The sequence below is a fragment of the Narcine bancroftii genome, chromosome 11 (assembly GCF_036971445.1).
Source record: "Narcine bancroftii isolate sNarBan1 chromosome 11, sNarBan1.hap1, whole genome shotgun sequence".
Taxonomy (NCBI): Eukaryota; Metazoa; Chordata; class Chondrichthyes; order Torpediniformes; family Narcinidae; genus Narcine; species Narcine bancroftii.
In genome coordinates this window covers 71643184-71667979 of record NC_091479.1, presented here as the reverse complement: position 1 = coordinate 71667979, position 24796 = coordinate 71643184, and the positions used below count along the sequence as shown (strand labels likewise).

General features: G+C 43.5%; 1 protein-coding gene across 5 annotated transcripts in view; it reads right to left on the bottom strand.

Annotated features, from left to right (window-relative positions):
• Positions 1-24796, bottom strand: part of pot1 (protection of telomeres 1 homolog) — a 299294-nt gene that overhangs the window by 128867 nt on the left and 145631 nt on the right. For all 5 annotated transcript variants that reach the window (XM_069903354.1, XM_069903353.1, XM_069903352.1 and 2 more), the window contains exon 8: positions 4837-4967. In XM_069903354.1, coding sequence (XP_069759455.1) covers positions 4837-4967 — 131 coding nt within the window. The remainder of the gene's footprint in view (positions 1-4836; positions 4968-24796) is intronic.

The following is a 24796-nucleotide window of genomic DNA, read 5'->3' as shown; positions in this document are numbered from 1 at the left end:
CGTCATTCTGGAGTTATTTACTTGATCCAAGGACCCGAGTTCCATCCTGATCTCCGGTATTATCTGAGGAGAGTTTAGATTTTCTCCCTGTAAGAAGCTCGAGTTATGCCCGGGTGATCTGGTGTTCTCCAACGTAGCAAAGCCATGGAGGTTGGTAGCTTAATAGGCCAGTGTTGAGTCGCCCAGAGTGTGGAGGTGAGTGGTAGAATTTGGGTGGCAGAGATCGTCAGCAACATTTGATGGACTGAAGAGCCGTGCTGCATGACTCTGGAAGATTACAGGGGCATAAGTGGGGCAAGATGACTGAGGGATTGTTCTGAGAATTGGCCCAGTTTCGGTGAACTAACTGGCCTCCTCCATAACATTAAACCAATATGATTTGATTTATTACCCAACTCCACTGGCGTCTTTTACATTCTGCTGCTGAAGTTCTCACATATGTTTTGATGCATTAAGGCTTTGCTAAAAACACTTTTGGCCAGTTTCCCATTTTGAATAAGCAACTTCTCTCCAAAAGTGACCAGCAATTGTTTACCATTACTGAGCTACCCTGGCTTCTGGTCCAGATTTAACATTATCATCCCAGGTTTCATATCCTCAAAGAGCTTGCTCCCTGTTCTCCCTGTAATCACCGCTAGCTCCACACACCACCAAGATCTTCTGACATTATACTAATTGCTCCAATGGTGGCAGCCATGTCCAAAATCTGGAATTCTTCTAAATGCCTCTCCCATTTTTCTCCACAACACGCTCCTTTATAATGATAATTTTTTTCACTCTGAAATCTATTGCTCAGTTTCAATTGCAAATGTCTGGATTTCCTTGGTGCGCTCCAGTTTCATCCCACATCTCAAATATGTGTGGATTGGTAGGTTAATTTGCCACCATCAGTTGGCCATGAGGAGGTGGAACCTGTGGTACTGTGAATGGGAAGGTGGCAAGAATAAAATGGGATGAGTGTAAATGGGTGCTTGATGGTCAATGTGAATTGGTGGGAAAAAGGGTCTGCTTCTGTGCTGTGTGACCACTGAGATCAATGTTTCTCATGAAAGACCAGATCTAACAAGCAGCAACTCAGTCTCCTGCAAGTCCATTCTGAATTTCAGTGACTTATTGCATCATTAACTTGTTCTCAAAAATTAAAGCTCATGGGAATGAACAATGGCAATACATAAAACAGGCTGAGGGCTATGAAATAGAATAACCTAAGAATGAAAGGTGCCCAGGTCTGTGTGAAGAATAGACATATAATATCAGAACTTCCTTTACACAAGAGCCACGCAGCGATCAGTCCACAGTCGATGGGTAATTAGGTGAGGACTCGTTGAAGTGGCCTTGTATTGGCCCCCTTGACACAATGTTTTTTTAGGAATCAATTTGAACATGATGGTACCACTACTTGGTCAATGAAATCCCACATCTCAACTAGATTCTGAGCTCCTGCCACTCTCAACATTTCCAAATGGTTCAACATACAGGAGGGAGGGTAGTCAAGTGACAATCACCAGGACTGATGATGTCTGACATGACGTCAGAATCAGAATTTATTGTCATGAAAGTGTTATGAAAATCATTGTTTTGTGGCAGCATCACAGTGTAAACATTCCTATAAACTACATGTCATAATAAATAAAAATAGTGCAAGAAAAAGGCAAAGTGAAGTGGTGTCTTTGGTTCATTGGTTATTCAAGAATCTGATGGCAGCGGGGAAGAAGCTGTCCATGTGCCACTGAATGCTCGTCTTTAGGCTCCTTTACCTTTTTCCTGATGGTAGCAGAGCGAAAGGGGTATGGTCTGGGTGGTGGGGTCCTTGAGGATAGAGGCTGTTTTCTAAAGATGTCCCCGGTGGAGTGAAGACTGGTGCTCGTGATGTCGCAGGCTGAGTTAACAACTTTCTGGAATTTATTTCCTGGCAACTCCATACCAGACAGTGATGCAACCAGTCAGAATGCTCTCCAGGACCTGTAAAGGTTTTCGCGAGTCTTCAGTGAATCTCCTCAAACTCCCAACGACGTGGAGCTGCTGGCGAGCCTTCTTCATGATTGCATCGATATGGAGGCTCCAAGGGAGATCCTCAGAGATGCTGACACCCAGGAATTCGAAGTTCATCACAGTCTCCACTGCTAACCCCTCGACGAGGACTAGGTTGTGTTCTGATGACTTTCTTCCCACGTCCATAATCAGATCCTTGGTTTTGCTAATGTTGAGTGCAAGGTTGTTGTTGTGACTCCCCTTAACTATGTGCAGTGAGAGATTTCATGGGGTCTGGAGACAAAGGAGAGGACCACCAGGGGTTCTCCGTGCTGAATGTATACTACTACACCACCAACTCTTAGGCAAGTCCAGGGAGTTGCAATATGGGCAGAGTTCTTTTCCTGAACCACATCAACTCCCGTGGTGAAATTTTAACCCCACAATGGATCATTAGCCCAGTCTCTGAACTACTCATCCACTAACATAACCATTGTGCTCTCAGAAATAAAATTAATTTGAAGGCAGGCCTCCTAAACTGATAATAAGTCGAGGATTTGTGACAAAGGAATTAATGACACCAGCAACAGGGAATTTTTTTTGTGTGAATGACTGATGTGCTGTGTTGAGCCTCTCTGTGGAATCACTTTCACAATTCTGGACAAGTTCCATTTATTAATGAGGAGGACCTTGCAGAATTGCTGGACTGACTTCATAATTGGCATGTTCAGATTCACCGTGTAGGTTGATGCAGAATGGACTCCGATACTAAGTTTGACACATCGATGTGCCCTGTCAGGCATACCCAAGGAGTTGCATATGGGCAGAGCTCCTTTTCTGAACCACATCATCTCCTATGGAGGGATTTCAACCCCTCACTGGATCATTAGTCCAGTCTCTGAATTACTCATCCATTAACATAACCATTGTGCTCTTAGAAATAAAATTAATTCGAAGGCAGGCACAATCTGTCCCTGCACAAACAGGGACTAAAATTGTTTTCTTTCCAACATCGACAAGGAGTTTGTTCACTATGTATTGAGAGTATTAACAGGAAATATAAACTCAATGTAAAATCTCCACTGGGAACTGGTCTTTTCAATTCCACTCCGTTTAATCTAAGTTGTTATATGCTGACTCAAATCTCATTCTGTTCTGCTCATTTACCTCCCACTATATCTGGCACAGCCCCAGAGGAATGTGAGGAAAGCATGTTTTAATAAAAAAAATCTTTTAAGGATAAAAATTCAGGTTCATTTTCTGCAGATTGTTTTCAAGAGGTGCAATTCTCTTCAGGAGTAAGTCAGCATTAATGCTTCACGTCAACATTTAGCAGCATGCATCAATATTAATTAGCTGCTGAGAAGCTTGAAAAATATAGGAACTTTATGTAAATCCATTTCAGAGCTCAACTCCATTAAAATTAGCGTGACCTTTTCGGGAAATAGGAATTTGCATACTTCCATACAGTAACAAGTATTTCTTAGGATTTGAAAGAAATAGTCCATCTTTGACATTTACTGCAGGTGGGCAAGCAAGATTTTAAGTCCTTACATTGATTGGCCTCGATGAACTAGTTGGATGATAATGACATTTATGTTTTATTAGTAGATCTGGGAATAGTTCTTTAAAAATGGTAGATTGTCCTGGAGAGAACTTCAGGTTTGTTGCTGCACCACCAGCCATCCCTTCACACCTCTATCCCGTATTTTCATCTCTAACGATATTGCATGTCACTTGGAAGATATCACCAAGGGACAGGACTCCCCACTCCCGTGGCCTGCAACAGGGGAACCTCAGCATTCCCTTCAATTTATCTCCAAGCTGAATATCCAATACCATATGTCGCAAAGAATACCAGTCTTCCTCTGTCCTCTTAATCTATATAGTCTGTTAGGCACTGAATCCTGAAGAGTGCGGTATTCTTCAAATCTTCAGGCTGTGAAACCAAAAGTATACTCTACACTGTGGCTTGAAAGCCGTTCTTCACCGATGCCTTTTTTTCTCAACGGCCTACGAAAACATTCAGTCTTTTTGTGCTTTCATAATTTTGGTCCACAAGCTTACAAATTTCTACGTCATCTCTGTAATCGCCTCCCAAACAATCCTTGCCAAAGGCCTTCTGAAAATCCAAGTAAACAACATCCAGACTCTCCATTCTCTGTCGCGCTCTTTACCTCTCAAAGATCTTCATTAAGGCACCAAATGGGGGAACAGATTTGGAGAGTTGAATGGCTATTTTTACTGTGATGCCTCCATATTAATTTTTCCATGTGTTTTGGATTGTTACCAACTTCTTTTGCCTCAAGTTCCTCTGCAATGGCAGAATGTTTTCAACATATCCTCACTCCTGCATTCAACAATGCTCGCTTCCTGGGGTACTTCAATGGCCAGCTGTTTAGAAATAAGGTGTTAAATCATCTGGCTAATGTTATCCATCAGATAAATCACTAAAGCAGATTATCTCTTCATTTATCTAACTGCTGTATAGTCAACCCTGCTGAGAACAAATCCAACATTATAACAGCCATAACACTTCAAAAACTTCAATGCTTCTGAAAATCCTTTCCAAAACACCTGATACAAGTGCAAGTTCTTTATAGAGCGCATTTGTTTTACATTTTTTGAGATGTCACGCAGACCAGATGAAGAAATCCCCGACACACAAGTGACTGCAGAGACTGTAATCTGAAGCCAATCACAACCTGCTGGAGAGAACCCGCCGGGTCAAGCAGCATCAATGGTGGAAAAAGTGCATCACCGTGTTGGGCAGGAGCCCTTCATCAAGACCGGGAATATAGAGGGAAGCCAATGGGAGTGGGAGGAGGATTTCGGGGCAGTAGATTGGCAGATGACAAAACCCACCTTAACTCGATGGAAACGAACCACGTCACCAACTTTGTAGATTTTAGGAAGCTGATCAGCATTCCCACCGAAAAACACGCAATGGAGTTTTTCGTCAGAAGGATCCACTATGGTCACTGTTGTACAGTAATCTGCAAAAGGACAATTACACTTGGTTAGATAGGCATGGTAAAATTTGCACCACTTCTTATCATTATGCTAACGTAGACAAGCTGAGAAAGAAGAAAACTTGCTTTCTTTGATCAGAGAAGCCACAAAGCAACTCCTGCCCTTGTGTGGCTGAGACAACATCCATCTTTTTATAGATTATGCTTTTAACACAGCCTAGAAAAGGATGCGACAAGATCTCCATCCTCAACCGATGGTCAGAACACTTCCAATCTCTTTTCAGTGCCAACCGCTCAGTCCAAGATTCCGCCCTGCTCCAGCTCCCTCAACAGGCCCTAAGGCTAGAGCTGGATGAGGTCCTCACCCTGGATGAGACATATAAGGCAATCGAACAACTGAAAAGTGGCAAAGCAGCAGGTATGGATGGAATCCCCCCAGAGGTCTGGAAGGCTGGCGGCAAAACTCTGCATGCCAAACTGCATGAGTTTTTCAAGCTTTGTTGGGACCAAGGAAAACTGCCTCAGGATCTTCGTGATGCCACCATCATCACCCTGTACAAAAACAAAGGCGAGAAATCAGACTGCTCAAACTGCAGGGGAATCACGCTGCTCTCCATTGCAGGCAAAATCTTCGCTAGGATTCTACTAAATAGAATAATACCTAGTGTCGCCGAGAATATTCTCCCAGAATCACAGTGCGGCTTTCGCGCAAACAGAGGAACTACTGACATGGTCTTTGCCCTCAGACAGCTCCAAGAAAAGTGCAGAGAACAAAACAAAGGACTCTACATCACCTTTGTTGACCTCACCAAAGCCTTCGACACCGTGAGCAGGAAAGGGCTTTGGCAAATACTAGAGCGCATCGGATGTCCCCCAAAGTTCCTCAACATGATTATCCAACTGCACGAAAACCAACAAGGTCGGGTCAGATACAGCAATGAGCTCTCTGAACCCTTCTCCATTAACAATGGCGTAAAGCAAGGCTGTGTTCTCACACCAACCCTCTTTTCAATCTTCTTCAGCATGATGCTGAACCAAGCCATGAAAGACCCCAACAATGAAGACGCTGTTTACATTCGGTACCGCACGGATGGCAGTCTCTTCAATCTGAGGCGCCTGCAAGCTCACACCAAGACACAAGTGAAACTTGTCCGTGAACTACTCTTTGCAGACGATGCCGCTTTAGTTGCCCATTCAGAGCCAGCTCTTCAGCGCTTGACGTCCTGTTTTGCGGAAACTGCCAAAATGTTTGGCCTGGAAGTCAGCCTGAAGAAAACTGAGGTCCTCCATCAGCCAGCTCCCCACCATGACTACCAGCCCCCCCACATCTCCATCGGGCACACAAAACTCAAAACAGTCAACCAGTTTACCTATCTCGGCTGCACCATTTCATCAGATGCAAGGATCGACAATGAGATAAACAACAGACTCGCCAAGGCAAATAGCGCCTTTGGAAGACTACACAAAAGAGTCTGGAAAAACAACCAACTGAAAAACCTCACAAAGATAAGCGTATACAGAGCCGTTGTCATACCCACACTCCTGTTCGGCTCCGAATCATGGGTCCTCTACCGGCATCACCTACGGCTCCTAGAACGCTTCCACCAGCGTTGTCTCCGCTCCATCCTCAACATCCATTGGAGCGCTTTCATCCCTAACGTCGAAGTACTCGAGATGGCAGAGGTCGACAGCATCGAGTCCACGCTGCTGAAGATCCAGCTGCGCTGGGTGGGTCACGTCTCCAGAATGGAGGACAATCGCCTTCCCAAGATCGTGTTATATGGCGAGCTCTCCACTGGCCACCGTGACAGAGGTGCACCAAAGAAAAGGTACAAGGACTGCCTAAAGAAATCTCTTGGTGCCTGCCACATTGACCACCGCCAGTGGGCTGATATCGCCTCAAACCGTGCATCTTGGCGCCTCACAGTTTGGCAGGCAGCAACCTCCTTTGAAGAAGACCGCAGAGCCCACCTCACTGACAAAAGGCAAAGGAGGAAAAACCCAACACCCAAACCCAACCAACCAATTTTCCCCTGCAGCCGCTGCAACCGTGTCTGCCTGTCTCGCATCGGACTTGTCAGCCACAAACGAGCCTGCAGCTGACGTGGACTTTTACCCCCTCCATAAATCTTCGTCCGTGAAGCCAAGCCAAAAAAGAAAAGGATGCACAAGTCGTTGACATGGCTTGTCCCCATCAACTGTGTAACCGAGAACTCTGATCTAAGGACTGTTCCCGGGTACACATACCAAGACAAATATTAAGTGCTGCTGGAAGATCATCAACCTCATGAAAGGTGCACTTGGATCTGCCCAAACTTGCTGATAAGTGTTCAGAGAAGTCCCTAAATGAATGCTACTGACAAACACATTCCAGGCTGCCAGAGTACATATTGTTGACGATTTGGGTCAAAACTCTTCATCAGAGCAGAATTCCTTCCCCCGCACCCCACGGAGATGACCTGCTGAGTTCCAGCATCTGAAGCCTTGTCTCTTCAGAGTTAAAATGCAGTTCGTTCTAATTGATTTACCTTGTCAGTTTTTCAGTGCCTCATAGGTGGATGAGGTCCACATATAGATATCTGAGCCCCATTTCAATTAGAATTTCTGGGTGGAGAAGCACAGGAACTGTAGATGCTGGAACCTACGAGCAAACACTGAGATGCTGGAGGGACTTGGCCGACCAGATAGCATGCGTGAAGAGAAAATGTCAGACAGTTATGTGTTTTTTTAAAAACACAGCCGCTGCATTCCATGAAATTATTCTCTTTTTCCCAGAACACACGCTGAGTATAAAAGCTCAGGACCGGAATGGGGGCGCCATTCCAGTTCTGACTTTTTGTTTTGCCTAGATCCATTTCCCCGGAATGCCTGCAATGTAAACGGCACTGCAGACATTCCAAGAACAACTTGAGTGATGGAAACAGATTAAAAATGCTGAATAGTCCAATCCTAACCCTGCATTCCCAATACTGTATTCAAACTATTTATTTCAATTCTCAAAGCTGAAAGCAATTTAAATCAACATATATACACACAGTCTCTCAATAAAAGGTCACAACATGAAACTGTTTTACATAGCACACCGGCATTGCTGACGCATGGCATACGAAGGACCTGTTGGAGATGAGCAGCTACCTTTCTAGTGAGCCCACAGCCCTCCAAAACAAGTTGGTCAGCAAGCTAACGATAACCGCACTTTAACTTTGGAGATGGGTTGAGAAACCCAGCAAATGATGCAAATTTGAAATATTAAAAATAAAACAGAAACACTCCAGGTCAGGCAGCAACTTCAGAAAGAGAAGCAGAGTTAATATTTCAGGTCGTCAAACCCCTGACTGTTTATGAATCTTGTTGGAAAATAAACAAGTTAACGCGGTTAATATTCACAATGAGGTACCTGTCCACTTTTCTGATTTGCTGGATATTTATTCCTGGGAAATGCAATTTCTAAATCTTCACATACTTCGAACAAAGTTGGAAGTAATCTCAATTCGCAGGATCGTTATATTGTCAAAGCACGGTTGTGCGGTCCTTTCAGCCTAACTTGGGAGAGACAGACCGACCTTCCAAAAACTGAGGGAAACGGGTCTCCCCAATTCTCCGGCAAGAATTGAAGGAAATGGATCTCCCCAAATCTCAAGCAAAAATCGCAGGAAGTGAGTCTTCCAAAACCTCAGAACGGCATAGAATAATTTCCCCTGAAATAACCAGTGTCATTTTAGTGTTTCAACAATCACCAGTTTTCCACCTGTCTGCTTCTCATGCAGAATAGGTAGATCATAAACAGACCAGAAAAACTAACTGCAGGCAAATCCAACTCTTCCCCTCTCCTTTCTGTCCTGAGACCTGAAGCATGGTTTGACCCTTGCCTGCCTGATGTCCCAATTAGATGCCCATTAAACTGTTAACCATTTTTAACATTCCCCCTTGGCCGGGCAATGAGTGGTGACATTCGAGACAAAGTCTCAGCAAATGAAACATGTACCCACTTTCCAATCCGCATATATTAATCTTACACAAAATGCAATTAATCACATCGGCATAAGGGTTTACCTAATAGTGGTGCCTAAAGAGGCAGGACTGCATCAACGTCAACTGTGACATCGTATTCATTAGCAAGTTGTTCTTGGAATGTCTGCAGTGCCGTTTACATTGCAGGCATTCCGGGGAAATGGATCTAGGCAAAACAAAAAGTCAGAACTGGAATGGCGCCCCCATTCCGGTCCTGAGCTTTTATACTCAGCGTGTGTTCTGGGAAAAAGAGAATAATTTCATGGAATGCAGCGGCTGTGTTTTTAAAAAAAACACATAACTGTCTGACATTTTCTCTTCACGCATGCTATCTGGTCGGCCAAGTCCCTCCAGCATCTCAGTGTTTGCTCGTAGGTTCCAGCATCTACAGTTCCTGTGCTTCTCCACCCAGAAATTCTAATTGAAATGGGGCTCAGATATCTATATGTGGACCTCATCCACCTATGAGGCACTGAAAAACTGACAAGGTAAATCAATTAGAAATTGCTGTAAGATACAGAAGATCATGGTTTTAAAACTCAGAGAGAAGATTGACGATGCGGAGAGTCAAGAGAGGCAGGTTGGCTTTGTTCATTTGAAAACTAAATTGACCAAGTTTCTCCACCTTCCAAGTAATCTTTTAGTCAATCATCTTTCTATTTCCTTCTCTGACATCCTTGTGGAATGAAATCCAAAATATCAGGATTCGAAACTTGACAGCTCCAGTATATATCCAGTACAATACCAGTAAATAGCAGGCAACGCTAAGCAGCAAACTCTTTTAGACTTGAAGCTTGAATGTCTAATATCATGGAAAAATCCCACAGAAACTAAATAGAATTTAAACACATTCTCTTTCAGTTTCAATATTTTGTGCCAAATAATTAATTAAATTGCCGGCCCATTGTGGGGCTTACATCATTAAGATTTTCAGACTTAAAGCTTGCATTTCACTATTTTACTGGACTGGGGGAAATGCTGGCAAGAGCAGAATTTATTGCAAGGAAACCACTACTCTTAAATTCTTGGTTGGTCAGTTAGGAATGCGAGAGGTCACTGAAGCATAAGCAATATTGCTGCAAGTCACATTTAAGCCAGATCAAGTGAAGATAACAGATAGCTTTCCAAACTCAATACCATCAAACAGGATTAAATTTTACAATCATCTGCCAATTTCGTGGTCACCGAAAATGACAATGACAACACATCAGATTTACTTTAGTTGGATGAAATGAAATTACATGGTGGCCTATGAACGGCTCTCTGCAGATCAATCATTCAGGCTTCCTCATTGCTGGTGCAAATTGAGACATTCTAGCACAGAACCCTTGGGACCTGACTGTTGCCAGACCTCAGAAATTGTTCCTGATCATCTTCCTCCGAGCAGGAGATCAGTTCTTTCTGAGAAAGGACTCTGCAGGTTCAACAAGGGCTCAGGGAACCGTCAGTCACCCAAAGTTTAGAAATACTGCCGTCTGAGATTTCAGAGGTTTTCCTAGTAATGTTAATTATCTACAGAGCCGTACAGATTTTACTTCATGGTAGATTTACTTTGTATCTTACAGAATTAACTGATTAGTACAAATATACAACACAAATTTTCAAAACATACTAGACCATAGATTGCCCAACAAGAGTGTGCAACCTTAAGACTATTGCATACGTCAACCATAGTGCAATAGATCTGCGTTCATGCTGATTTACGTAACAATACATCTCAGAGTAGATTTACAAATACTTCAGTTTTAAAGTCACAGGCTGAAAGTAAAATCATTTAACTTCCATTTATAGATGGATTTTATTGAAACAACACAAGAAGTGTAATCCTAAAGCTATGTGTCTGTGGCACATTTATAAATTGCAAGTATGAAGTCTTTCTGGACTTGAGAATTATGAGAGTTTCATTAAACTTTTTTTATATCAGACCAATATTGTGAAAAGGTCAAGCAAAGCTCAGGTTGTCGCAGTGGTTGGGCACAACGCCTTTACGGTCCCAGCGATCGGGACCGGACCAGGGTTTGTACGTTCTCCCTGGGTCTGTATGGGTTTTCTCTGGAGGCTCCAGTTTCCTCCCACCATTCAAAATGTACCAGGGGTACATTTAATAATGGGGTGTAAATTGGGCAGCATGGATCGTGGCCCAAAATGGCCTGGAGCTGTGCTGTATGTCTAAATATTTAAAAATTAAATTAAATAAGATAAAAATATATTTTGCATTTCTGGGTAAGTAACAAAGGGCATATGGTTATGCTTCCATCCAATGAAGAATCTGGTCATAATATTAGAGTCGACCATTTTTAGGTAGCACTATGAATCAACTGGATAGAAATTTGTTCTCAACTTCCTTTGGGGAACAACCTTGAGGACAAAAATGGTGAAATATGACAATCACTGGCCGAAGTACAGGCAGTTTCTTATGTTTGTGCTGGGCTGTGTTGGATTGATAATTCTGACTTTGTGGAATGGTAAGGCCCATGCAGTAGAAAAGACGGGATCAGGGCTAATGCAAATGAATTCTTTTGCATGGCTAACTTAACCATATAACCATTTACAGAGCGGAAACAGGCCATGTCGGCCTTTCAAGTCTGCACCGGTTCACTAGAACAACTCCACTAGCTCAAACCTCCCGCTCACCGCCAATAAACCTCCAACCCCCTCACCTCCATGTACACATCCAACCTTCTCTTAAATGACACTTGGGTGCATTTATATTTTCATAACAACAAGTTGAGTCTACTCCCTAAGCAGCAGATGCAGAATTCCATTCGAGCTCTTGATGTGGCCAAAGTAGTCACTGAATATGGTGAGACCAAACGCAGATAGGGGAACACTTCGCAGACCAACTACTCTTTGTGGTTGGGTGCAAGCTAGAACTCCTGGTTGTCAGCCATGTTAATTCCCTTCACCATTCCCACTCTGACATGTATGTCAATGGCCTGAAATGTGATGAAAAACAATATTGGGATCCTCCTGTGTATCCTTGTACTCGAGGGCATCAACATGTGGCTTTCAAAATTTGAGTCAACTCCACCCTGACCTGGTTCCACTGTTTCAACCTATCATTTACCTGCTCCCATTCCATTTTTCCTAAACCACCCCCCCCCCTCCGGCACCCCTTCCCATGGCTTCCTTCTCTACCAGTCTCTCCATCTCTCCCACTTCTCAGAGGCTGATGAGTGTCCATTGACATTCACATCACACTGATGTCACACTAAACCATGTCCAACCAAAAAGGACCCACCAAGCACTTGATATTAAATGACAACTATCACCACATTCCCTGCCATCAACACTTTGAAGATCACCATGGACCTGCAAGTCCACTGAAGCAGGTCAGATCTGAGCATGCTGTGATGAATGATTCACCTCCTCACTTCTCAAACCTTACAGTCAGGAATGTGATAGAATACTTGCCTAGATCAATGTGGCTCCAGTATGAACAAACTTCACATTATCCTGTTCTTTCTTTTCTTTTCTTTGGCTTGGCTTCGCGGACGAAGATTTATGCAGGGGTAATGTCCACGTCAGCAGGCTCGTTTGTGGCTGACAAGTCCGATGCGGGACAGGCAGGCACGGTTGCAGCGGTTGCAAGGGAAAATTGGTTGGTTGGGGTTGGATGTTGGGTTTTTCCTCCTTTGTCTTTTGTCAGTGAGGTGGGCTGTATGGATCAGTGAATCCCTACCACCTTCTGCGATATGCACTCCTTCCATCACCAACTCGCGATGGCTGTTTTCATTTCATTTATTTTTCAGAATTCGAACATGGCAAGCAAGGGAAAGGTCAAGTTTCTTGTTTCATGAGCAAGTTAGCCAATCCATTCTAACATGTATAGAGCATACAGAGAAGAATGGTGAGAACACGTTGCAGGGTGCAGTGCTATAGTGAAAGATCAATTGACACATAGCAAGGGCAGCATGAGATCACTATTGTGAGTTTGATGGCTGCAGGGGAGAAGCTATATTTAAATCTGTGGGTGCGCAGTTTAACACTCTAGAACCTTCTCTCAGGACGAAGAGGATGCAAGTGCGTCCCATGTGGGATGGGTCCTTCGGTATTTATGAGGCAGTAATAATTATAGATGGAGTTGATGGAGGGGTCGGGGGTTTGTGTGACACTGAGCCGCATTCATCATCTCTGCAGCTTCTTCCAATCTTGGGTGAAGTAGTTGCTGTTCCACCCTGTGACACATCCAGCTATGCCAGTATTTACTGCCCATTCCATTACACCTTCAAGAAAGTAACAGTTTTCAATGCCTTAAATCTGTATACTGTGCTCCAGATGTTGTCTACCATTGCCTTTGCATCATCTTTTTCATTTTTTTTGCACCATTTTAGCACTCTGGATCTGTTAATCCACAATTTCTTGTATTATATTGACACACTGCACCATTTGAAATCATTCAGAATACTGGATAATTACTCGAAAGAATGTTCCAATCTTTATAAGGTTAAATCTGTACATCGCGGTCTTGCTCACTGACTCCATCCATATTTCTGTTCATTTTCTTCTCCTTCCCATATAACTTACAATGTCATCAAACTGTGTTTCACCATTTAACGGTTTTGTGGACCTCTGCGATGTTTGTAACATTCATGGTGTATTGTTCAGGCTCCATCTGTCAGAGTACCCATCTGGAGTTTACCTATCGCCACTCTGCATTTGTCATTTCATGTTACAAACTATTTTTGCTGAGCATTTTTCATATCAACAACATTTTTTAAAAGACGGTAAACTTGTTTGCTTTGCAACTGCACCTCGCCAATTTGAAGAGCTGGAGGGGGGAGGCAAATTCTCCAGAATGGTAATGTTAAAAATACTTCAGAATTAAAATATCCTGTTTTAATCTTGCTTTTAAATGCCACGGCTAATTAGCTATATACTTTTGAGGGTAATCATGCCTCTCTTCATGCCGGTTTAAGAGCTGATTTCAATAGGAATTAGACAGCAGGCTGCACACCATGTGAAAAGTGCTGGTCTTGGCAAGCTGCCGAATCATTTGAAAATCTGTCACTCAAATCAGTACAGAAGGAAGCCCATGGCTGTTCAGAACAACTTAAACTTGTATTTTAACATTTCACAACATTTCTTGCTCTTCTCTGACAACTACATAATTAATGCACGAGGGGTCTTGGATGAGTCACTGGTGAGCCGGCATCGTTTTTTTTTAACGGCAAATTTCTTTTGTCACCGAGTTAACCTTTGCTATTTGGGCTTCAACAGCTGATGTATTAGACTTTTGGCCAAACTTCACAATTCCAGAGCAGACAACAAGTAGCAAAGCAGATAAGAAATAGATGAAGAATTTGTGTCCCTTATATTTTTTATAAACAATAACAGATTAAACAGAAAGGAAAGTGAGACTCAAATTCAAGGAGCAATTTTAGCCTTAATGAAAATAATGTGAGCAGGCAGTTAGAATCAGCCAAGCTACTTTTCCACTGAGACCTTCAAAACAAAGTTGTTACACTATTGGGGTGACTAAACCCTATGCCAGAAAGGTCCTTCTTTAAATATGTAATTAGATTTCAATAAACTGAATGCAACTTTAAATTGGTGGCCTTGGAGTGAAATGGCACTGAATTTCTCCCCAGCCCAATCTGGCAGATATATGGATGAAGTGACTCTTCCTACAAGGTTGCATGGCTGGTAAAGCAAAGATGTTCTGCAGCATCTTACTAGGGACACCTTCCCCCCTTTCAGTGCCTTGCCAGGTGATCTCTGACACAATATTCCCCAGACTCCAGTGTGCCTGCATTAAAATGAGGCCTGTACTTGCAATCACCCAAGCCACACTTTGCAGCACATACAATTCACCCATAAGCTTCGTTAAAATTGATCAGGAACATTTTTGAGGATCTCTCACTTTATAGAGAGTGCTATTGTACCAGACAAACCCAGTCAAGTCAGTTCCGACATTAATCCTTGACTGATCCTGGTTTTTATTCTCCCTACATGCCCGTCAACCGTCCCAAGCCTCTGCCACCCACCTACACATTTGCGGCCATTTGTGGCAACCTATTAACCGACCGACCCACATGTCTTTTGGATGTGAGAGGGGGCCCATGTGGTCACAGGGGAGAACTTCCAGCCTCCACCCAGAGAGTATTCAAGGGCACGAATGAACCCAGATCCCTGGAGCTGTAAAGGCTATGCTCCTCCAACTATGCTGGGTGGCAGCTTGTAATCCAAGTTTAATTAAGGATAAACATCAGACAAAAAATGAATATTACTGGAGTGTGAAGGAACTCATTTACATCTTCATTTTATATTATACAAGAGGATATTACAGTTACTTCGATTTTGCTATCAATGATCATGAGACAAATGAAAACCATGACTCTAGAAATTAATGGGAGTCAATGTGCGGTTTTTTTTCAGTGATCTATTTAAGCATCATTTTTTTCTTTGATATATTGAGGGTTTTTTTAAAGATTATCCTCAGCAATACACCATCCACCTACTGACTGGCTCAAATGTGAGTATTTCTCATTATCTTTGGAACATTTGAAGTACTGTCAACTATCAAAGTAATACAACTATTGATAGATTATAGCATGGATTGTGTAGATTTGCTTCTTTTCTTTCTATAAATTTCAGAAGGCAAGAAAAGGCTTAAAAAGAATATTTTATGTGAAAAATACTAGTCTGTTAAATCCCTGAGATGGCAGGACTGTCATATGTTGAAAGATTAGAGCGACTGGGCTTGTAGGATGTTTAGAGGATGAGAGAGGATCTGATTGAAACTACAGATATTAAGGAATTGGACATGCTAAAGGCAGGAAACATGTTCTTGATGTTGGGGGGGGGGGGGGGGGGAGTCCAGAACCAGAGGCCACAGTTTAAGAATAAGGGGTGGGGCATTTAGAACGGAGTTGAGGAAGAACTTTTTCACCCAGAGTTGAGGATCTGTGGAATGCTCTGCCTCAGAAGGTAGTGGAGGCCAATTCTCTGGATGCTTTCAAGAAAGAGTTAGATAGAGCTCTTAAAGATAGTGGAGTTGAGGGATAAGGGAAGAAGGCATGATCATTAAGAATGGTGGTACTGGCTCGAAGGGCCAAATGGCCTACCCCTGCACCTATTGTCTAAATTGCTTTCTTTTAGCAGCACAGCTGCAAGACGCGAGAATCAAGGCCGTGCTGTTCTTGAAACTCGTGCTGGATGTTTTGCTGGTCTGCAGATTACAGTCGTGGGAACGGGAAGCTAAACCAAAAAGGCTTGAGCCCATCTGCGTATAGGCTTTCTTGCCGAAAGACTCTGTTGTAGGTTATAACAGGTCTTCTCATGTAACAGAGCACCCGCTTTGCAAAGCTAATAAAGTTGTGTTGTACTTGCAATATTTGTCACACTTCTTTATATTTGATCAAAGTTAACACCATGAATGATCATAAAGTGATTTTTACCTTGTTCTGGGGTTTTGCTCACACTTAGATGAAGGTCCACAGGAAATTGTTTTGTCAGCGGCATTGTGCAGGTGATGGTAAGAGATATTCATCCATCCCAGTAATTACTGTCTACAGAACAGGGATACCAACTCCTATTCAGAAATCTGAGCCTTGGAAATACTCAAGCCATGAGTTTTTAAAAAGGCACTATTCCTAAAAAATTCTCTTTTCTAGTCACTGCCTTGTATTAAATCAGACTTTCACCCACAGTTAAATCCTGTGAATGTCGAAAATGTGAAATAAAACCTGAAAATAATAAAAATGCTCAAAAGGTCAGGAAGGTCTAGAACAGACACACACTTAATGTTTCAGGTTGATGACTGCTTAATCATAATTCTTACAGACTGAAAGCATCTGTTCCTCTCTCTAACCCTGTTCAGCACGGCTATCAGTTTTCATTGTCTCATTTCACACAGCAGACAGCCCCTGGGTTGAAGACATCCGGTTTACGAACAAACCGCAGATACAAACTGGCAAGCCGAATAGAATGGCATCAACCTCCGGTTCGAGCGTGGCTGAGTATAATCTAAACTATAAATTCAAAACTGGCACCTCCCCACCCCACTCCTCCCACCTGCTCCGTCATGGTCCCATCCCACCCGCTCGGACGCAGCAAACCCCACCCCCTCTCCTCACTGGATTGGATAACTTGAATCAGATGGAAAAACTGGCTCTAGTTTTCTATGTTGAAAATCACCAAAATAAAAACTCTTATCTGCTCATTTTGTTAACGAGCATCTTTTCTTTGGCTTGGCTTCGCGGACGAAGATTTATGGAGGGGGTAAAAAGTCCACGTCAGCTGCAGGCTCGTTTGTGGCTGACAAGTCCGAAGCGGGACAGGCAGACACGATTGCAGCGGTTGCAAGGGAAAATTGGTTGGTTGGGGTTGGGTGTTGGGTTTTTCCTCCTTTGCCTTTTCTATACTCAAAGTGAGGGCATTTGCTGATGGGTTTTGGATTTTAAATGTTTTCTTCTGCTACCAGTGTGCCATTCTGAGAATACTGGCCGCCCTCTAGTCACTTCCAAGGGTTCACTTCTCCTGTTTGATCCTCAGATTATTATTTTTAATATAGTGAATACTAAACAGAATATAATCCATATAATACACCCTCCCCTTACCAAAGTCATCCTTTATACAGTAGCTACCAGCACTTAATAACATGTAAAGTGGTGCTGAATTGCCAATAAAACTGATGTGATTTAATATTTTTACTTTATGATATTGATATGGTCATCAAAGACTGGCTATATAACTCTAATCTGTTTTCCTTAGAGATCAATCTTAGATGTGCTTATGTTCAGTACTGCATTATTATGTTTAAGATGTTTTAGTAATGGGAAGTGTTTTACATGCATTGAAAGGTAAAATATATACTAAATATGCTATATACTAAGATAAATATTTGCCTAACTGACGCTAAATAAGGACCATATGTACTTGTTCCGACTTAAATATAAATTAGAGTTAAAGACAGACCTAGGAAACAAAACAGAAGTCGTATTTAACCCAGGGAATACCTGTATTAGCATTTTCAACTTCCTACATGATCTCAAACAGGCTATGATGTCAAAGCAAGACCACCCCCCTCCCCCAAGTCAAACACTGCCATGACCCCACCCTCCATGTTTCTGTAACCATAGGGTATGGCAGGTGGGGCAGAGAACAGGGGCACCACTTGCAGGGCAGCACCACTGTCCTCGCCTTACCTGCGCTATATCCGAGTCCCTAGCCCAATAATCTCCATCCCAGGGATGTACTGCTGAGCTGCATGGGCTCACTTGGATGCCCTGGAGCTCATCTCCGGGCTGGCATTTCATCGGGCCACTTCGGCACCTCACCCAATGAAGGTTGAATGGGCAAAATGGTCGTCTTCTTTACCTATAATTCCCCCGTACAGCTGGAACCGCTCTACATTTCTCTGACACTGGTGCCTGGCAGAACAGTTCCAGTTGTGAGGGGGATTATAGGTAAGGCAGACGAAGCCAGCAGTTTTTCCCATTCATCCAGGATTGAGCAGAATTGCAGCAAGCGATAGTGATGCCAGCGTGTGGGCACCAGATGGCAGGGACAGGCACAGAGCTATCTGAGGCGGCCGGTTCTCTGGCGGCGGCCTTGGCGGACAAGGCAGCAAGGGGGCTTAAACAATACCTCTGCGCTGGATAAGTTCTGTGCGTCTCCTTTCTGCCTCGAGGCTGTCACAGCACCAAGTCAATGGGAGAGGATGGATAACATTGACCATGCTCCCTCCTGCTGCAGGAGTATACAATCAGGAAGCACCTGTCCTTATGCCGTTCTGCAACCCTGGCGTCCCGATGCATGGACCGGCAGTTTCAGAACCCCTGGCTGCAGGGACAGTCATTCGACCATTGGGCTTGACTGCCTACGAACCAAGTGGCAGCATCAGGAGAGAACCAGAACCGCCACCATCGTCCCGGAAAGGTCACTAAGGTTGATGAGAAATCACTGGCCAGGCACAAGCTGCGACGAAGATCTAGACTTTGTTCTGAGGTTACCAGATCAGGAAATTATTAAGGAGTATTGGTGGAGGAGGGAGGCAGCTCCGTGGGGAATCCTGGGAAATATCAACAGATGCTGTCAGGGGATAACCCGGAGAATGTCCAGCTGCACATGAGAGAAGCATGGGATCTCAGAGCTGGAGAATGCAGCTCAAGGCTGAGGGACCAGCAATTTGGATCAAGTGCAACGTTTGCTACAACTCCCGCAAAGGGACCATACACATGAAGGTGTTGGTGGCAAACGTGCACTAAAATAGGAACCTTATAACCACCATCAGAGTACATCACTCGCCTGAGATAAAACAGGAAGATCAGCACCGTCCCTTGAATTAAAAAAAGATAACAGCCTATAAATACACCCGGTCAGGTACAGGGTCACAATCCCTTGTTTAAGAAGGCAATGCTTACAAATGCTCACCCTTGGCGCTGACCCTGTTACCAGCTTTAACTTCCCAGCAGAGTACATTTTCTTTTGCAAAGAAAGTTTGACCCTCATTAATTTTATTTAACTTTATCTATGTTCTATCATCTGATTTCTGAAGAGAACCATTGCACAGGCGGCTGGATAGAAACCTCCAAGCTGATAAATTCAAATAAGACAAGAAATGTGAAAGTTGTAGGGCTGGGGTGGGGGGGGGGGGTGTGGGAGGGGGGGGGGAATATGAATAAAACCTCGCTTGCTCACATTCTATGAAAACACTCATCATTCCTCAAACCAGACTGTCAGAACTTTACCACTAACACTAGGATTTTATAAAGGAAACAGCAAAGAGTTTAATTAGGAGGGCATTTTTTTGAGTTTTTTTAAATGGGGGTGCTAATGTCAGTGGCAGCCCTAGGGTTCAACTTTACCTGGATTGGTCATTGTCTGTAACCTCCAACTTTATAAATGACTGAGATTTGCCTGACATTTTTCCACCTCCCTCAATTCCTTTGTCACATTGTTATCAACTCTGATTTCAATCACTTATGTCCTGAGCTTTGATGTTCCCCCTTTAAACCTCTCCTTCTCCGTATAATGTGTCAAGGCCCTGCTTAATTCACTAAACTTTGAGACAGTTTGAGTTGGAAGTTGCTTCATGAAGCACCTTGGGATGTTTAACCTCGAACAGAATCACATTAATTGATATCCAGAGTTACCAAGGCAACTCCTAGTAGGATCAGAATCCTCTTCACTAGGCCCTATCAAACTCTGTGGAAAGTGGAGTTAACCAGGCAGTTTCCTCAGGTGCGCGGCAGTTAGAAAGGGACTGACCCGGTCAACCCCGTCGGAATCCAACCGGGTCCGTGACCTACCTTAGAGGTAGTCGGGGAACCCAGTTAAATTTAACTAATTCACATCCACAGCTGATTTGAAAACAAAAATGGCCGACACGCTTATTTCGGTGACGTCAGCGCTTGCGTGCGTGTGTCACCGGGCAGCCAGCAATCGAACATCCAGTAGTACTTCCGGAGAGTACGTGATGTGTCATTGCGGGGGCGGGATCCCCTTAAATCACCAGGTGGGTGACTTAATGGGTCGATACCCTCTGCCATTTGAAAGGCACATCCAGCACCTTTGCCCCAGTAACCACACCCGGGTCCCAGGAGGGCAACCCAGGTGCTGCAGTTTAAAAGAGGCTATTAATTTAAGCCCCTTTTACGCAGAGCTTGAAAGCCAGTTTTATTGGCCTTTCGAGTGCTGTGTGAAAAAAATCGCAAGGTGGATTACCTCTCTTCAATGCACCTAGGTAGGTAGACTCAGAGGTGGAGTGCATTTGACCCAGGGAGCCGGCTATTTTTTCAGATCTGTGTGAACATGCGAGCCGAATTAATAAGATGGGTCATGAATACCACAGTTTCGCAGAATAAAAGGGGTTTTACAGTACTACCTTGCACAAATGAACAAAATGCAGAGTTAATCAGCATTGTTTAATTCCTGGACAGCCAAGACAACCAAAAGCAAGAGTTCTGACAGGAATAATAACCAGCCCCATAAAAGTGAGGCAGACCGAAGAATTGATCATCTATTAAGTGCAAAGATGCAGAATGATCAGAGAGTGACTAAAGCATTTAAGATAGGTGAAGATTGAAAGAAACAATTCAACTGGTTGGTTTTCACAGGCACATCACTGAGTGAGTGAACAGAATAATCTCCCTGGAAACAAGTGGAAGGAATCACAAGACAGTAAATAACTTGCACAATGAATGATACTGCAGAGGCCCCCTCAATAACAGGAGCAATGTATTTCATTGAGAAACAAACAAATCATTTTTATTGATACATTAACACTTACACTGTTAGCCCTTCAGCAATTTGCAAATCAAATAATGATTTAATACTGCAAGCATTAATCAGTTGGTGTCATGTTCTCTATGAATTGTTCATAGTTTACATTTATATGCCAACCAGAAAACTTAAAATCAGGTACGAGCTACCGTTGCCTGGCTGCTGTCAAAAAGCATGTGATCCTGCTCACAGGCAGTCTACAAGTTGCATTTGTTACACACACAGACCACCGTGCAAGTCACTGGGAGAAGCAGCGCCAACCAATCCTCAAGGTCCTCTGCAAAAGTGAAATCAGCTGATCTTACACAAATGCAAATAATATTGACGAAACAGTAAAATCTACAATACCAAACCATTAAAAAAAATCGAGGCAATTCTACCTGGCCTGTGCTACCAGAGGAATCCAAGGATCTTCTGTTTCCACGGGCACCTTTCATTCTTCCATCCTGCGATGCGTCAGAAATTCAGAGAGGACAGTCTTGTGAAGAGAGACTTGTGTGAAATTGATCGGCACTCACAGGAGATTTGAAAGATGAAAAGTGTAGATTCTGATGCTGGAGAGGGAGAAATTGTTTCTCGCAGCTGGAGAGTTTAGAACAAATGTGGATGGGCTGATCATCTAACAGAGTACTAGCATTATGTCCATGATCCACAGGATCATTGTCAACTAATTTCCAGTCTCACTTGTCTGTCTGCAGCCTTCGCACTGTTACAGTGAGATCCCACACGAGCTTGAGCAATGGCACCTCATCTTCCACCTGGGCACCATGCACCCAGACTCAACATCACATTTTTACAATAGATCTGCAGCACAGATGATGGCTTGGATCTGTCCACTTCTACCATCTGAGCCTCCAAGTCTAACAGGGTAAAAGCACAATGCTGGAGAAACTCAGCAGGTCAAACATAGCAAAGATTAAGACACATAACCAAGGTTTAGGGCTTGAGCCCCTTCATTAAAGCATGAGCAAAATGTAGGCTTGCGCCCAAACAAAATGGAGGTGGGGGGAGGGGAAAGACTAGAGGAATTAGGTGGATAAGGGAGGGAGGGCACCCCAGCAAACAAGTAGAGAGGGGATGGCTCTGTGAATGGAGAGGGGAGGGGGTGGAGAACTGGAGGATAGAAGACAGAGGGATGAGGAAGAGAGGGAGAACAGACAAGCAGAACCGGAGAAATTGATGTTAGTGCCATCAGGTTTGGGAGTGTTCCCAGACGGAATATTAGGTGTGGCTTCTCCAATTTACAGGTGGCCTTGGTTTGACAGTGCACAAGTTCACGGACAGACGTGTCAGCACGCGACTTGGGCACAGAATTGAAATGGTAGTGAAAGTCTCAGCAATCTTCTGGTGGAGAAATTTCTTCCCATCCCAGTCCCGAACAGCTAACCTCTCATCCTGAGACAGTGACTCCAATTCTAGACAAACCAATCAGGAAAAATGCCATCCCTATGTGCCCCCTGTCAAACTCTGTGAAAAACCCAGAAGTTTCAATTGAACCACCGATTTCCCCCACCCCCCCAATCCCTCTAAAATCAAGTCTGCCCAATGTCCCCAAGACTCAATCCTCTCCCATCCAAGAAATCAAAGTGAAAGGCCCTTACCACACCTGGCTGGAGCAAAAATGTACCCCTCCCCAGATAGGGACATTAAACCTGTACACAATCGCTCAGGTGTGCTCACACCGGGGTGTCTAAAACTTTCAACAAGACATGTCCCCTCCTGCAACAAAGGCCAGCTTTGCATCTACCCTCACAAATGCGTACAACACCTGCACACCAATTATCCATTACTTCTGACCAGGTCCTCATGAACACCAACACTTCTCAAATCTCACATCATTTAGATAACTGTACATTTTACCACACAATTCATCTTCCATGAATTGGCGGATTCACTGTGCCATTTAACATCCTGTCGAAATTTCTCTGCATCCTTCTTAGATTCCACATTGCCATCAGCAACCTTGGCTACACTGCACTTCGTCCCCTCAATAAAACATTGACATGGATAATAGACACCTGACAAACCAGGAACATCTGGCTCATTAAATAATTGCTTCAAAACTTCATCATAGCTTGAAGTCAAGAAGTTCATCCAATGGGAAGTACGGACAACGTTGCAACAGTGTGAAGGCAGAACAATGAACTGTGGCTAATGAGTAAAACCACAATAATATACTGACCACACTTTGATGAATGGATGTTTCTGACTGCCTCCGGAGCTATTACTGTACAGTACCCTCCTCATTTCTACTGGAACAGCTGAATGACAACAGTTCCCTCTGGAATCAAAGTCACAGTCACACACCTAGTCCCAGAGATGCCATGAATGCCAACCTTATCATGGTGCCATCCAACCTCTCTCGTCCAGAAAACAACTACAACCACGGTTTCTTGCCCAGCTGCTCTGTGGGACGTGATCATTGCGCATTTCAAGAGAGGCAGGGGAACTCCGACAGCATCTTCTGCCGTTAATGGTGCCAGTGTGGTTGCTCGGTCGATTCTCTCCTTGAAAATGGTGCTTCCAAACAGAATCTGAGCTGAAATTATGTGACTGAAGAGCCTCGATTCTGCCAGTTAATTCAGAATCTTGCTCATTTATAATGAGCCCAGATGTTTTTGATAGATAACTTAGAGTCCTACCTACCTCAGAGACCTACGAAGTGAATCATAATGTTCGTAGACTTCTTCACTGAAGGATTCCCTGCAGAACTACCCACAAAGAAATTAGTTCTGAATGGCCGTCCTTTCTAACGTAGGTTATGCCTAAAATATGTTCATTTTTACTTGTGTTTCTGTATGAGACAGCATTTAATGCAGCAATTTAGAAATGCTGATATCGCCTAATGAGTATAAACTGGATTCAATAATGACTTTTGACTTCAAACTGTTTTCTGTGTGCCAGTTTGAAAAATACTGTAGTAATTAAAATAAAATCCATTACCTTATAGAGCATCATGAATATTTTAACACTTTATGATTTACTGTCACTTCCTTTACTAAGACCGAAGTGAAACACTGATTCAGGAAAGTGGAAATAAGAGCTGAGATTGCTAGAAATGTCAAAAAATAAGAGGCTTTCAAAAGAGTAACCACATCACAGGGGTCAAGCAGAGGATTTTTCTCAATTGGTAGAGAGCCTTTCCTCTCCAATTACTGTGGAGGTCTTGCATCCTTTATCTGGGTTGTGTGGTGGGATTGGAATAAGTGGGAAAAGTACTATTGCAAAAGTGGTGCTTGGAGGTATAGGGTACTCCTGCTCCTCCTGGCCATTAATGCATAAATTGTACCCCCATGACAGTCTCTGCCTCCCTCGAGTTGCCAGATGTCCCAGGTCTCATTAAACCTGGCTGAGCTATGTTCACCGGGCAAGTTTGAGCCATTCAATCTCAGTGTAACATTGTAGTGGATTTTACTCCAAGGAGTTGGTTAGCTCTCTATCCTGCCCCATCTTTCTTTAAGCCAAACATAGTCGGCATGGGGCTAGAATACTTCTGCTCTGCACCCAATTTGAATACAGACGTTCAACAAATATGAATGAGTTTAAAATAATCCAGTGTTGCTGGTCAATTAGTTGATTTTACGCATCAGGTAAACAAGCCAAGGAAAGAAGTA